This window comes from Sprattus sprattus (genome assembly GCF_963457725.1).
Source record: "Sprattus sprattus genome assembly, chromosome: 14".
NCBI classification, from domain to species: domain Eukaryota; kingdom Metazoa; phylum Chordata; class Actinopteri; order Clupeiformes; family Clupeidae; genus Sprattus; species Sprattus sprattus.
Genome location: NC_137912.1, coordinates 3,429,589 through 3,443,339, shown reverse-complemented (window position 1 = coordinate 3,443,339; position 13,751 = coordinate 3,429,589). Strand labels below are relative to the sequence as shown.

General features: G+C 43.9%; 2 protein-coding genes across 3 annotated transcripts in view; both read left to right on the top strand.

Moving 5' to 3' along the window:
• The first annotated feature begins 88 nt into the window (after window positions 1-88).
• Window positions 89-4,904, top strand: gemin8 (gem (nuclear organelle) associated protein 8). 2 transcript variants are annotated; one of them, XR_013968889.1, is made up of 5 exons: window positions 89-155; window positions 698-751; window positions 1,118-1,481; window positions 2,456-3,847; window positions 3,986-4,904. XR_013968889.1 is itself a non-coding variant. In XM_080851285.1 (4 exons), exons 2-4 carry the CDS (start codon window positions 728-730, stop codon window positions 2,716-2,718), a joined length of 651 nt encoding a protein of 216 aa, XP_080707411.1. In that variant the 5' UTR covers window positions 89-155; window positions 698-727; the 3' UTR covers window positions 2,719-4,904. The 2 variants fall into 2 exon arrangements, 1 of the variants encoding a protein (XP_080707411.1); XM_080851285.1 differs by having other exon boundaries at window positions 2,456-4,904.
• Window positions 4,905-10,569: 5,665 nt separating this feature from the next.
• The window catches only part of LOC308375478 (neuronal membrane glycoprotein M6-b-like), a 49,827-nt gene continuing 46,645 nt past the window's right edge, over window positions 10,570-13,751 (top strand). Inside the window, exon 1 of the mRNA XM_080851637.1 lies at window positions 10,570-10,673. Coding sequence (XP_080707763.1) covers window positions 10,670-10,673 — 4 coding nt within the window. The 5' untranslated portion in view covers window positions 10,570-10,669. The remainder of the gene's footprint in view (window positions 10,674-13,751) is intronic.

Sequence of the window (13,751 nt, the reverse complement as noted above, 5' to 3'; positions counted from 1 at the left end):
CAGATGTCACTCATTACTAACCAAAGATATAGAAGCGAGCCACGCTGTGATTTCCTCCTTTTATGGTGAGTGCCCCTGTTTTGTTCGAGGTCTGCACTGTTACTAGCAGTCTGCTAACCTCTGCAGTCTATTTTGCTTAACCTGGAGACGAATGGGTAATGATTTAATAGTACATAGTCAGCCGATTCAATGGAGCATGAGTATATATTGTAAAGCTCTGTTTTTTTAAAAAATATATATAAATATATTTACGCCTCGACTGTAATTGTTTTTTTGACGGCTAATGTGCTAGCTACAGCATATAGCATTTACAGCACCTATGACAGTACTAGCAGCAGAAGAGCTAACAATGCTCTTGCACTTGGCAAACCTAAAGTGCACAACTCCTGGTGTATTGCAATATGAGTATTAAACTTGTCACGTTAGGATGAAGTTGGTTTTAAGTATAATTTAATTCTAACTTGGACTTTACTGACCTTGATGCGAAAGCTGAATTGGCTAATGTAAACGTTTGTAGTTGACTATACTATACAACGGTAGCCTACGAATATGTTATCAAAATAAAAGGTAGGCCTATTCTTAACTAGTGCCAGTCAGAGGACCGAGCCAATCCAAAGTCATTGTAGTAGGATATACTGTGTTCACGGTCAGTTCTCTTTACCTTATTAACATCTTATCTTTATCATCTTTTCACCAGGGCATCACAGATAACTTGATTAAGTAACACATGAGTGGCGTTATGCCGAAAATGGTAAGTTTTCTCGTGATTTAACAGACGCAACAACGAAGTGAAGTTGTCTTGGGCTGCACACGCCACATGCACTTGTTGTAAGACTGTACTTTAAAACGTGTTGAAAGTTTCTCGGGTAACTCACCGTCCTGAGATGAACTTAAGCATTCTCTGAAACCCATGATTCAAGAAGTTAGCTGAAGGTGTGGACCATAGCAAGAGGGGAAACCATGTTGACATCAATTGCATCTGAACTAGATCATTTCAGCTGAAATATCAGCACGCATGATGACGAAGGGACTACTGATGACTATTTTGGTTGGTGTCTGTGGAGAAATTGTGGTATTAACTGTTTTTGTGAAGTTGACTGTGGTATTTGTCTTTCAGGCCAACTCTGGATTCTCGGGCGACTGGTATGATCACCCTCTGTATGCAGGCTATTGGCAGCACTACAACCAAGCAATGGGCTGGTATCGGAAACACCAGCGGGCATATAAAAAAGCCATGTTGGCTGCGTATGGTCCCATGACTTTCCCTGCCCACCAAACAAACATTCCCACCCACTCTGGCTGGCCCATGGGTGGTTCTGGGCAGACAGGGCATGAGGACCGAGATCGGTCTGGCAGTGAGAAGGACGATGACTCCTCAGAGGAGTCTGAGAGTGGGATTGAGTGTGATGTCACAAATATGGAGATCTCTCAGGAGCTCCGAGATTACTTCGCTCAGACTGCACGCCATAAAGAGGAGCTAAGTAAGTGTGTGTGTGTGTCTGTCTGTCTGTCCCCAGTCAATAATGACTAGTAAGAACCCACTCTTACAACATCAAAAGAGCAAAACAGTATAAACGTGGAAGTTTGTATTGCCCAGGTTCAGTTTACTAAGGCCACATTTGAGAAGCATTGCTCTGCAGAGCTCATGACTACATGTTGATCGTTCATATTCCATCCTTTGGAAAATCAAACCAGTATCAGGAATTTCTGCCCCCTCAGTGCAGTAAATAAGAATTGGGGGACGAGCCTTTCATAATCTACCCCTGTACGTACAAACTACCCCTTTATGCTGCCCCCCCCCCCCCCCCCCCCTAAACCCCAAGAGCAGGGGCCGGCGATGTGCCAACCTCATTATTCTGCCCGTTAAATGCCTTCTCTGACACAGTACTGGGACACCATGTCCCAGGGAACCCAGTGACCCAGCACACTCTGGGCCCCAGTTTGGTTCAGAACCAGTCCACTTCTAGGACAGAACTAACAATAGGAATAGGAATGGTTCAACTTTACAAAGGGAGCTTCTGGTCAGATGACTTTTGTTGACCTTTTTTATTGTAATTAGTGGTAAACTATACTGCACTTGTCAAAAGGATCTTGTCTTTTTTGGTTTGATATAAGACTTGAGAACAGACTTGAGTTTATTACACTGCTTTCTTGTGTAATTATTTCATGATGAGTCCAATTTAGTGTGAAGCTGCCATTCACTTAAAAAACAGTGCGTCATACCATTTCATGAGTAGTCTTTGGGCTTTGCCTAGGAGTGAAGAATCCTACCATAATGATCCTACTTCCTCATCTTATTCCTTGTTTTCTTGTTGTCCCACGTTCTCCACTATCTTTCATCTCAACATTTGGTTCTGTCTCTCCCCTCTCCTGCTGCTGCTGCTCCCCTCCTCTCCTCACCTCTCCTCCTCTCCTCCTCACCTCTCCTCTCCTCCTCTCCTCCTCACCTCCTCAGAGCGACAGCAGGAGGAGGAGGCGGCTCGCCATGACGAGTATGTCTTAGCGGATCAAGACTTGCGTGTAGCGGCGGCGGGGTGGCGCACCATCACGGCCCCTCAGGAGCGTCCTGGGGAGAGGAGGAGTGCGGAGATGAAGAGGCTGTACGGGGAGAACGCGGCACGCATCCAGGCCATGGAGACGGCCATGCAGCTCAACTTCGATCGGAACCAAGACCGCATCCAGCCCAAGTACTGGCCCGTCATCCCCCTGAGGCTGTGAGAATATCCGGCAATTCATTCCCACCCTTATGCCTATCCCAGTGACACACACATACCCAATCCCAAAGCCCAGGAGAAGTCTTGGAAAGCCTCCTCTTCTGTAAACACTTTTATGTGTGTCTTGATGCCCTAGTGTATGAGAAAACCAACCAAACCCTATTTACATTCTATCCTACAAGCCAAATTTGCTGAATATCTTGTTCCTCCCTTGTTTCCCACAGAGAGGCTCCTTTCAAATAATAAAAAAAGTAGATCTGATGTTGAACTGTGACTGAGCCGCCTAGGCCATGAGTCTTTCTACGTCACGTTGGTAAAGACTTTGGGATGCCAACAAACACCTATTTAGATTCTATCCAACAAGCCAAATTTGCTGAATATTATATTTACTTCGATCGGAACCAGGATCGCATCCAGCCCAAGTATTGGCCCGTCATCCCCCTGAAGCTGTGGGCCTCACGTGCCAATTTGAGCCCCATCCCACTGAACTGATGCTTTTCTATACATGTGACTATTTACTATGTGTGTGTATAACTTTGTAGGTTTTTGAAGTATTTCAGACAATTGCTTGGGTGACAAATTAAACGGGACATTTAAAGCTGGCATCAGTTACCTACTTAATTTGATTTTAAGATGGTGGACAACGGTGAAAATGCTGGCATCTGTGTGTCTTGGTGAGGTGCTGGCATCTGGGTGTCTGCAAACTACATCTGCTTTCAGGTACCTGCCAATCGAGCCCCATCCCACTGAACTGATGCTTTTCTATACAAGTGACTATTTACTATGTGTGTGTAACTTTGTAGGCTTTTGAAGTCTTTGTGACAAATTAAACGGGACATTAATGCTGGCATCAGTTACCTACTTAATTACATTTTTAGATGGTGGATAACTGAAAATGCTGGCATCTAGGTGTCTGGGAACTACATCTGCTCCCAGGTATCAGCTTTCTACTGTGCTTTGAACAGCAGCTATTACCTCTGTGACGGGTCCCCATCCAACCAGTAGGGGGCTCTCTTGAGTTTCTGCCGCACATCCTCAGTGTGAAATATCCATCCATCTTCATGGAGCCACAAGTAACTTATCAGAGGTAGCCATTAAAGCATGTCTTTCATTTATATGGAGTCTTATCAGAGGTAGCCATTAAAGCATGTCTTTCATTTATATGGAGTCTTATCAGAGGTAGCCATTAAAGCATGTCTTTCATTTATATGGAGTCTTATCAGAGGTAGCCATTAAAGCATGTCTTTCATTTATATGGAGTCTTATCAGAGGTAGCCATTAAAGCTTGTTTATCGTTTAGATGGTGTCTTGGCAAGATAGAACACAACCCCTCAGCAGCTATCCCCAAAAATCTCCTATGAACTTCTTACTCAAGTGTGTTTTTTTTTATTTAAATAATCTTCCCTCTACGAGTGGCCACTTTCTCTGTACACAGAATATCAGTCTCTCTGTAACCATAGGAACATGCAGTAATCCCCATGGGAATGTTCATTGTACCCTGAAGACACATCACTGTTCCGACTCCCATCTGTTCAGCCCAGATCAGACGCCATCTTTGAACCTTTTTTTTCCCCTCAGATGGCCAGCATCTAACGGTACTGATGTGAACCGTTACGTTCCATTTCCCAGTTAATGAACTGAGTGTGCATTGCATTTTCATTGGTCTAGCTCAAGTCACGTGCGGATGACTTCATGCTCTGGGGCAGCACCTGAGCACACTGACTGACCAGGCTGTGTGCGTACATGCGTAGGGGAGGCGTCCACACCCACTCATGCACGGTAGCCCAGAGAGGGTAACTATGTCCAAAACAGTTGGTGAAAGCAACCCGGTCGCTCACTTTTAGATCGTTCTAGAATGTGTTTTCAGGGGAAGTTCATTGCAGCTCAAAATAAGATTTTGATATGTTGTTCCTGTCTCCAGAATGTATGTTTTAAGTGAAGCTCTTGAGCGGTGCTGAAGCTGTACCAGAGTATGGTTGCCGTGGCACTCTCCTCCCCTTCATCATCTTCGCCAAACTAGGTCACTGCCCACACACACGTACACATCCCAGTGCACACACATACACTTCCCAGTCCACACACTCACACACATGCACACACACACCCGCATACACTCACTAATGTGTTCTGTCTGTTCCTTTTTGTGAATTTCTGAGGCACTCGTGTCCTCTGGGCACTGGTTGAACTGTTTTCCTGACTTCCTTTTATTGTACAGAGGAAGTTTTTGTATGAATGCTTGGAATTAGGAAGCATTGCTCTGAAATAAAACGTTTTTTTGCTTTGAAACCTGATGGACCTTTCTGAACGGATGCACAGAAGAATGGATTGATAGACCTGCTTGAAACAACATAGCACATTTAAAGTCACATTCCATTAGTGATGCTAGTACTGTAGATCCCTGCAAAAAAATATTTCAACATGCCCATGGTATTTTACCCTGACTTACTAGCCATATTCCTACTCAAAAAGCTTTACAACAATCTCAACTCCTGAATGACGTTTGTGAACCTGATTAAGCTGATGACAAAACATGTACACTTTGCCAAAGATTGAGGTGTTCTATTGGTCTGGATGTGTGGGTGGATGGTTGGGGATGGGGCTAGAACTGCGGCGGTTGTCTGGCAGACTTGTGTCCTCTGTAGTTGACATTTCAAGTCAAGTCAAGTCTTTAATTGTCAGATGCACAGAACAACAGAGTCGGACTGGGCACTGAAATTCTTAGGACAGGACACCGTACCACACTACCATAACATAACAGGACATAACATATAAGTACTCCACATGATATAACATAACTTAACAATAAGTACTAAACATAAGATATACCTATGAAAGACAAAATAGTAGACAACATTTGTTTTTCATGCATACCCTCCTACTCTTCTGAGCTATTCTGTAAATATTTCTTCGTTCCCAGAAGGACATATTGAGGTGTTCTATTGGTTTTGATGTGTGGGTGGATGTTTGCAGCCTGGCCATTACCAGCCTGTGACTGAAATCAATTCAGGCGGAAATACGTAGGCTGGTGTCACCAGGCTAGGATGTTTGGGGATGGGGGGTATAACTATGCCAGTTGTCTAGCAGCAACGGTTCAAAAAGGTAACTTCCAGCCATAGAGCAACACTGCAAGCACACTGAATCTATTTCAGGACTCGGTCTGCACAAGCTCAGCCCCCTCTCCTGCTAGTTATCAGAGCTAAATGAATAAAGTGGATAGGACTCAGACCCCATCACTAACCATGGTCATGTAATTGAATGCTGTGGAAAAGAGTAGCAAAGAATTAGGAAGTAATTGTCTCAAGGTTTAGGCCAGGCTAAGCTCTGTGTCCCTAAAGTGGCTTCTACACGTTTAGATTCGAACGGTATCGGAACAGAAAATGTAATTATTGTTACATCAGTGTTGACCGTATGCACTAGTTTGTGCGAGGTATACTACACTGTGAGTCGGACTGAGGATTTTACATTTAGTCAATACAAAAGGAGATCATCCCTACACATCCTTGAAATTCAGTTTTGCACATCGTCATGGTTACCCAGTGGCATGTTTTCCCAACTTCTCACACAATAATGTGTCGACCCTTTGTGATTCTCCACCAGTCCTGCACCACTTATAGAGATTACTTGTTATTCTACAAGCACAGTTTCGAGAAGTATATGAGTGTGTTTCACCGTGTGTGTGTGTGTGTGTGTGTGTGTGTGTGCGTGTGTGTGTGTGTGTGTGTGTGTGTGTGTGTGTGTGTGTGCAGGGACGGACTGGCCATCGGGCATACCGGGCGTTTGCCCGCTGGGCCGGGGTGCAATATGGGCCGATGGTCCCGAATTTTAATTTTAATTTTTTTTTCCCATATAATGGTCTGACCGGCTGGCCCACGAAAGTAGTTCATCAGCGGCCCTACTGACACTGGGCTGGCCCAATCACATCCCCTGGGCTGACCCAACACAAACCCCTTTCGATTTGGACCTGCCTACATAATGCATTAGGACGGTAAACAGCGTGGCCCATGGCCTTGACTTGCTTGACACGCGCACGCTAGTCTGCGGCCCATTGGCCGTCTTCTTGAGTGACTAGGGTCTCGTCCAATCATATCAGCTAACACCTTCTACCTTTAGCTAAAATTCTGCCATCAGCTCCCGTGGATGACAGTGCTGGTGGCTACAGCCAGGGAGATACGATACAACGACCTACGGTAAGCTTACTGATCATGAATTAAAACGTCTCTAAAATATGTTTGACTTAGAAACTATGTTCTATGGCTAAGTTCGTTTGCATTGTAAATACAAGACAAGTCTGTAGCTGTTGCTAGCCCTCAGCCTACTGTACTCTGAAACAGCCAGCCGTTAGCCTACACTCTATGTTGTGTGTTTGAGTGGTGCGCGGTGCCATGTCAATTGTTCCGAAAGCCCAGTATTCCCAAACCCTGGTATTCCGAAAATATGCCAATTTGTCCAGATACCGAATTATGATATCCCGTTATACGCTCCAGTTTTCCCGTCCCCCCCCCCCCCCCCCCCGAAGTTCAGGGGCGTAGTTCAAACGTTAATGCCACCTCATCAAGCGCGTTTCCTACAGGAGGAAATAGACTCCCTTCTAGAAAAGGGAGCAATACAGCCTGTCCTCTCGGAGACGAGAACAGGGGGTTCTTCAGTCGCTATTTTCATGGAAAATATCGACCGATCTTATACCTCCGTATTCTGAACAAAGCTTTAAAGTGTATGGTGTGTATTGCATTTAGATTAATTAAGACCACCACCTTAACACACAAACTCTTGTTGAACTCATACAGTAGTAGGTTCAGTGACGTGCGGTGAGACCGCTGTCTTCTGGAGCTTCTGCGAGCCCGTGAATCAATGTTTCGTTGGAATCATGATGTAACGTTGTTGTAGCGGAAATACAGCAATGCTATTTGTATTTTCTAATTGGCAGGTCATATGCATGATTCTAGACTTCGCTAAGCACTGAAGCGACTGAAACGGTGAATTTTGATCACATTCAGCGAAGTTAACAGGTAAAACGGGAGAAAAATAGGGCGTCTTTAGGCCGTCCTGCCTAAAAGTAGGGCGTCCCGTTTCTTCTTATTTTTTAGTAGACTATAGGGCAGACGCCCTGCTAGCTATAAGCCTGGTTGGTGTAGACATTCGAGATTAAAAAGGTGTGTTATCGAATTTAGTGGGCCGGTCTGGTTCAAAATGCCCGGGCCGATTTTTTGTCCCAGTCCGCCCCTGTGTGTGTGTGTGTGTGTGTGTGTGTGTGTGTGTGTGTGTCACTCCGGTTGGCTGCTTGGCATTGCCTCAAATGTTCAAATTTGAATAGGGTTCCCAGACTGCTGGGGTTCTAGTTGCCATGGCACAGGGTTTTGGAATATCCGGCAATTCATTCCCACCCTTTCTTATGCCTATCCCAGTGACACACACATTCCCAATCCCAAAGCCCAGGAGAAGTCTTGGAAAGCCTCCTCTTCTGTAAACACTTTTATGTGTGTCTTGCAGTGGTGGACGAAGTAAACCAATTGTGTACTTGAGTAAAAGTACAGTTACATTGCATTGAATATTACTCAAGTAAAAGTAAAAGTATTCACCTCATTTTTTTTACTTGAGTAGAAGTACAAAAGTATCTGCCTTCAAAAATACTTAAGTATTAAAAGTAAAAGTAGGCTATTTTTTTTTTTTAACTGTCACATCAAAACCCCTACTTGAACAGGTGAACAATGCTTTACATTTGCCTAATCAAACCCAAAATACTCAAAACTATATTATCTTTAAGTAAGACCAAGTGGTTTTGAAGCAACAACACAAAAAGCATTCCTTCAAGTTTCATTATTTTATTTTCCATTCATTTCACTTGTCATAAACAGTGACACACTTCGCTTGGCCATGAATTCGACTGTGTCCCCGGCGTTAACGTTTGGTGAGGGAGGCTGTATTAAACTGGCACTTAGCATCTCCACAGATAATTTGGGTGCTAGCATATTGCTTTGGACAAAAGCACCTGTTAATGTAATGTATTTCAATGTAATATAATCAACCGGGGCATATTTATAACCACTCTGTTAGTAGTAGTCATGTAATGGCGAACTTACATTGATGTGCTTTTTTAAATTTGATGGCGAGTTCCAGAATGCCGACAGCGTAGTGTTCTTAATGCAGAGGCGACACTTGAAGTAATAGGACTCTTTTTTTCTTTTCGATGAATTAAAACAATTCGGCTAAATAAGGCCAGGGGTGTTGGGCACCAACTTCTGTTTCATCCGATGATGCTGCAGTCAGCTCCTCAGCCATTTACCTGACAAATAATATTAATAATCTCTAGGAGTAAGAACTCTCAATGACCACAAGCACGTACACCCAAGGGGGTGCAACGGCGGTCTCTTGAACGTCCGCACAGGAGGCCATTTTGAGGACAGTATGCTTCCGGTAGGGATCAGTGGTACGTTAGGTAACGTCAGTGATCTTCACAATCGTTTGCACTCTTATCTCGCGGAAATTTTGACGGATTTACAAATGACTTGATTTACAATCGTCATTACCTTGGTAATAATTCTGGATGCTTGAACATGTTGAAATGTGCAGCTTAATTGTGTATCACGGCTATTGTGTATCAGTCATTTTACATCAATTGGAGAGTAATTGTTCTTTCTTTTCAATATAACTTAAGTTGCACATAATGAAACTGAAGTTGCACATGATTTCCAATCGGGTTGGTTTGTTAAACATCTTACATTATGATTTCGACAGGAAATTGCTGACTTTATTGCCAATGAAGATGCCAGAATTTTGTGCAACCTGCTCTATTAAACACTCCCTTGAAACGAGACCTGTCAGAGACCTGTCAATGTTATTTTCATATGAAAACCCATGTTTATAATTCTTCATAAGAATGTAGTGACATAAGAAATATCTTACGTTTATAACAAACCAACCCGTTTGAAAATCGGTTGAAAATTGAGCAAGTTCTGGTTATTTAAAAAGTACCACTACCAACACAATGTTAAGGGGGAGTGAGCTATACTGTCCTCAAAATGGCCGAAATGTGCGGACATTCGACTCCGTCGGCCAGAAACGCAGGCAGGATATCTAGCCTTTATTATAGATATCTATGCGTACACCACCTTATGCTTCCAGCTCCAGCGTGACTTTGCAATTCTTCAATCAGGACGACACCTGTTGTTAACTTCAGCAGATAATCGCGCGCTGGGCGCTGCCGGTGATTGGTTATAGTCGCGATACACTTTGACCTTTTGGTATTTTATTAAAAATAAAAAAGGAACGAGTAAGGAACGAGTGTTTCTGTAAATGTAAAGAAGTGAAAAGTAATACTTTTCGCTTTAAATGTAGTGAAGTAAAAGTATAAAGTCTTACCAAATAAATGTACTTGAGTAAAGTACAGATACATGGAAATGTTACTTAAGTACAGTAACGAATTACATGTACTTCGTTACTGTCCACCACTGGTGTCTTGATGCCCTAGTGTATGAGAAAACCAACCAACCCCTATTTACATTCTATCCTACTAGCCAAATTTGTTGAATATTTTGTTTCTCTCTTGTTTCCAACTGAGAGCCTCCTTTCAAATAATACAAAAGTAGATCTGATGTTGAACTGTGACTATGAGCCGCCTAGGCCATGAGTCTTTCTACGTCACGTTTGTGAAGGCTTTGGGATGCTGTGCCAGATGTATCAGATTCATCGCGCTGTGCACATCGGTATTATCCCAGTGGTGAGATATCGAGAGGCGCGCAGGTAAAAGCTTTCAAAAACTGCACCCTTGTCCTCACCAGCGGAAAGTGAGTTACGGGGTAGCTACAAACAGGGGACCCCCCAATCCGTGACGTCATCTTAGAACGGGGGAACGGGGCAGCGAGAGCAGAACGGGAGTTCAACTTTTGTTTGGTCGAGTTAACCCGAACTCCACAAAACTCCCGGTCGGTCCCTTGTTTAACTCTCGCGAAGGCGGCGAAATGGGTATGTAATAATTTTTTACAATGTAGATTTTGCGCCAGACGTTTGTGTTGGGGTTATTCTCAAAGTACTTACAACTTACCACAAAGTTTAAAGGAATTGTCGTGCACCCAAAAGGCTATTGTCAAGCAGGCATGCTGTTCGTATAGCCTATGGCGACTTAATGTATTATTTAGCAATGCGGTTTACGGGGTTAGTAATATATTGGTGCATAGCTTTTATAACTGCCTGTTGCATTCTGTTGTTCATGAAAATTCCATCAGTGGAAACAGAACATCTCGCTATAAGAATGTTGTCCCTGGGCATCACCGATGCAGTGTTACCTTAAAGACATTTGTTTCGTCCGTTCTGTTCAGTTTGCGCCTTCTAGTAATTAGAGATGGTGTTGGGAATTATTTAGCAACAATCACGTGTGCCCTTGTTAATGACAACCATGTGGTGTGTGTGTGTATGTTGTCTGCTGTGTTTCTCTTCCTATTCGTTTCATTTATGTTGTTTTTCCCCGTTAAATGGCATTGACTGAACTGAGACTGCCCCTGAGAGTGTCTGTTGGCCTCTGCCCTGGTGAATTGAGCTGATGCATGACAGAATTCCAGTGTTCATTTGTCGCAGCTGTGTCCTTGGAATGATCAATTCTCTTGCACACACATTCCCCTCCAGTGTGCTGTATCCTGCCAGACTTTTGGCCATTACCCACAGATTGCACACACACACACACACACACACACACACACACACACACACACACACACACACACACAGGGACACACACACACACAGGGACACACACACACACACAGGGACACACACACACACACACACACACACACACACACACCCACCCACACACAGGGACACACACACACCCACCCACACACACACACACACACACACACACACACACACACACACACACACACACACACACAATGACACTAGTCCATCAGTTGTACCGTAAAGGCCAGGGCTTGTGATTATTCTCCTATTCTCCACTTTTTGTCTCAAAATGTAGCTGTTCATACCTTTAATAAATTAAAGCACACTCCCTATCTGAGAGTACTGAAACGCTCTCACAGCATACTCACATGCCCCAACTGCTTAAACTCAACAAGACTGTGTGAGAAAGTAAGAATCTGAAACACCGATACATTGTTAGGCAGAGATTTTGAGTTGGTGCAAGTTTGGTAACTGCTGGAATGCGGCCTCCATCACATCCCAATCTGGACCTGATTTGGTGCCGTCCGTAAACTTCATCTGTTTCGGGTTTACCAGCTCCATGGCTTCATTTGTTGCCTGTTTGAGGAAATAGACTATTACTGCTTCATCCGAATATTTTCTACCATTCAATAGTGTGACAAAAATACGTATATTCTTAATTTCTCTGTTACCATCACATGATCTTTGATTGCAAGTTTTCTTGGTAAAGCTGGACCCATGTTAGGAGTTCATTGGAATACCTGTTTTCAGGGTATTCATTCAGTAAGATAGTTGTATTTTATTGATAATTACATGTTTATGACCCAAATACAGGAGAGCTATTCCACATCAACCTTGTGGACTCACCCAGTAGGCCAGGTTGTCCTTCTCATTTAGCTTGGCTTTTACAGGTGACCTCACAATTAAAGACATACCGCCACCTATTAATTATTAACCTACCACCTGAGAAAGAGCAGTTGACCCACGAAGTTCAACGGAAGTTTACTGGGAGAAGGGAATTACGCAATTATGTCTGTTTCTGAACTGTTTGAAATCTGAAGGCAGATACTCTGTTGTCACACCCAGTAGGTGACATCATGCAAACAAACTTAACGCGCGTCCGATGCAGGCCCGTTACACAACAACCTCAAGAGCCGTTCAGTTGATTTAGGACCAGGTCCAAATTGGATTAGCGGGGGAGGTACTGGGCAAACAACTCTCCCTGCCTTATCCTTCTTCTGGTCATCCAACCACTGCCCTGGGCTCAGGACCAGAGCAAGGGGCTTTTTATCCCTTGTGTAATTATGGGATATTAGGAGATGTTGGTTCCCCACTAGCCTCCATCCGCTTTGGCATGGGTAGCTGCCCATTTCAACTAGCATTCCACTAGCCTCCATCCGCTTTGGCAGGGGTAGCTGCCCATTTCAACTAGCATTCCACTAGCCTCCATCCGCTTTGGCATGGGTAGCTGCCCTTTTCAACTAGCATTCCACTAGCCTCCATCCGCTTTGGCTAGGGTAGCTGCCCATTTCAACTAGCATTCCACCCTCTTTGGCACGGGTAGCTGCCCATTTCAACTAGCATTCCACTAGCCTCCATCCGCTTTGGCTAGGGTAGCTGCCCATTTCAACTAGCATTCCACCCTCTTTGGCACGGGTAGCTGCCCATTTCAACTAGCATTCCACTAGCCTCCATCCGCTTTGGCAGGGGTAGCTGCCCATTTCAACTAGCATTCTTCTAGCCTCCATCCGCTTTGGCACGGGTAGCTGCCCTTTTCAAGTAGCATTCTGGATACTCTCAAGGCTAAAAGTGGCGACAGTGGTACAGAAGGTAGAGAAGTCGTTTAGTTATCAGAAGGTTGCTAGTTCGATTTCCTGTCAGAGTGTCCTTGAGCAAGACACTGAACCCCTAATTGCTCCTGATGTGCAGTGTGACATCAGTGTAAATGTAAAATGTGTATACATCCTTGTAAGTCGCTTTGGATAAAAGCGTATGCTAAATGACTAAATGTAAAAGTACGACTCTACAAATGGTAAACTTGAAAATTAGTATGTCATCCTTACAAGCTTCGAATTCCAACCAGAACCAGAGATCAATGAGTTGTCAGTGAGAAGGTCCTACTCTCTTACAATAACAAGAATGGAAGGCCAAAAGAAAATGTGCCCGATACAATATGCTGTAGGACCTTAGCCGCTCAGGCCTCAAATGTGAACCTCCCTTTCCATGTGTTGTGAATATGGTGATGATGCTGGTGCCATGACAACTGTGGGTCATGTATTTGTCTGACTAATGTGGCGAGCAGATGACACTGAGCGTTCGTTCTGTTTGTTTGTTTGTTTGTTTGTTTGTTTTATTCAGCGTGTCCTCTCTCTCCTCTTGTTTGTT

Excerpts from the sequence above, each read along its gene's own strand:
- gemin8 (XM_080851285.1), top strand. The coding sequence starts at position 728 with ATGAGTGGCGTTATGCCGAAAATG. Across the intron at positions 752-1,117 it reads GTGGCGTTATGCCGAAAATG|GCCAACTCTGGATTCTCGGG; the intron begins GTAAGTTTTCTC and ends TTTGTCTTTCAG. Across the intron at positions 1,482-2,455 it reads ACGCCATAAAGAGGAGCTAA|AGCGACAGCAGGAGGAGGAG; the intron begins GTAAGTGTGTGT and ends TCACCTCCTCAG.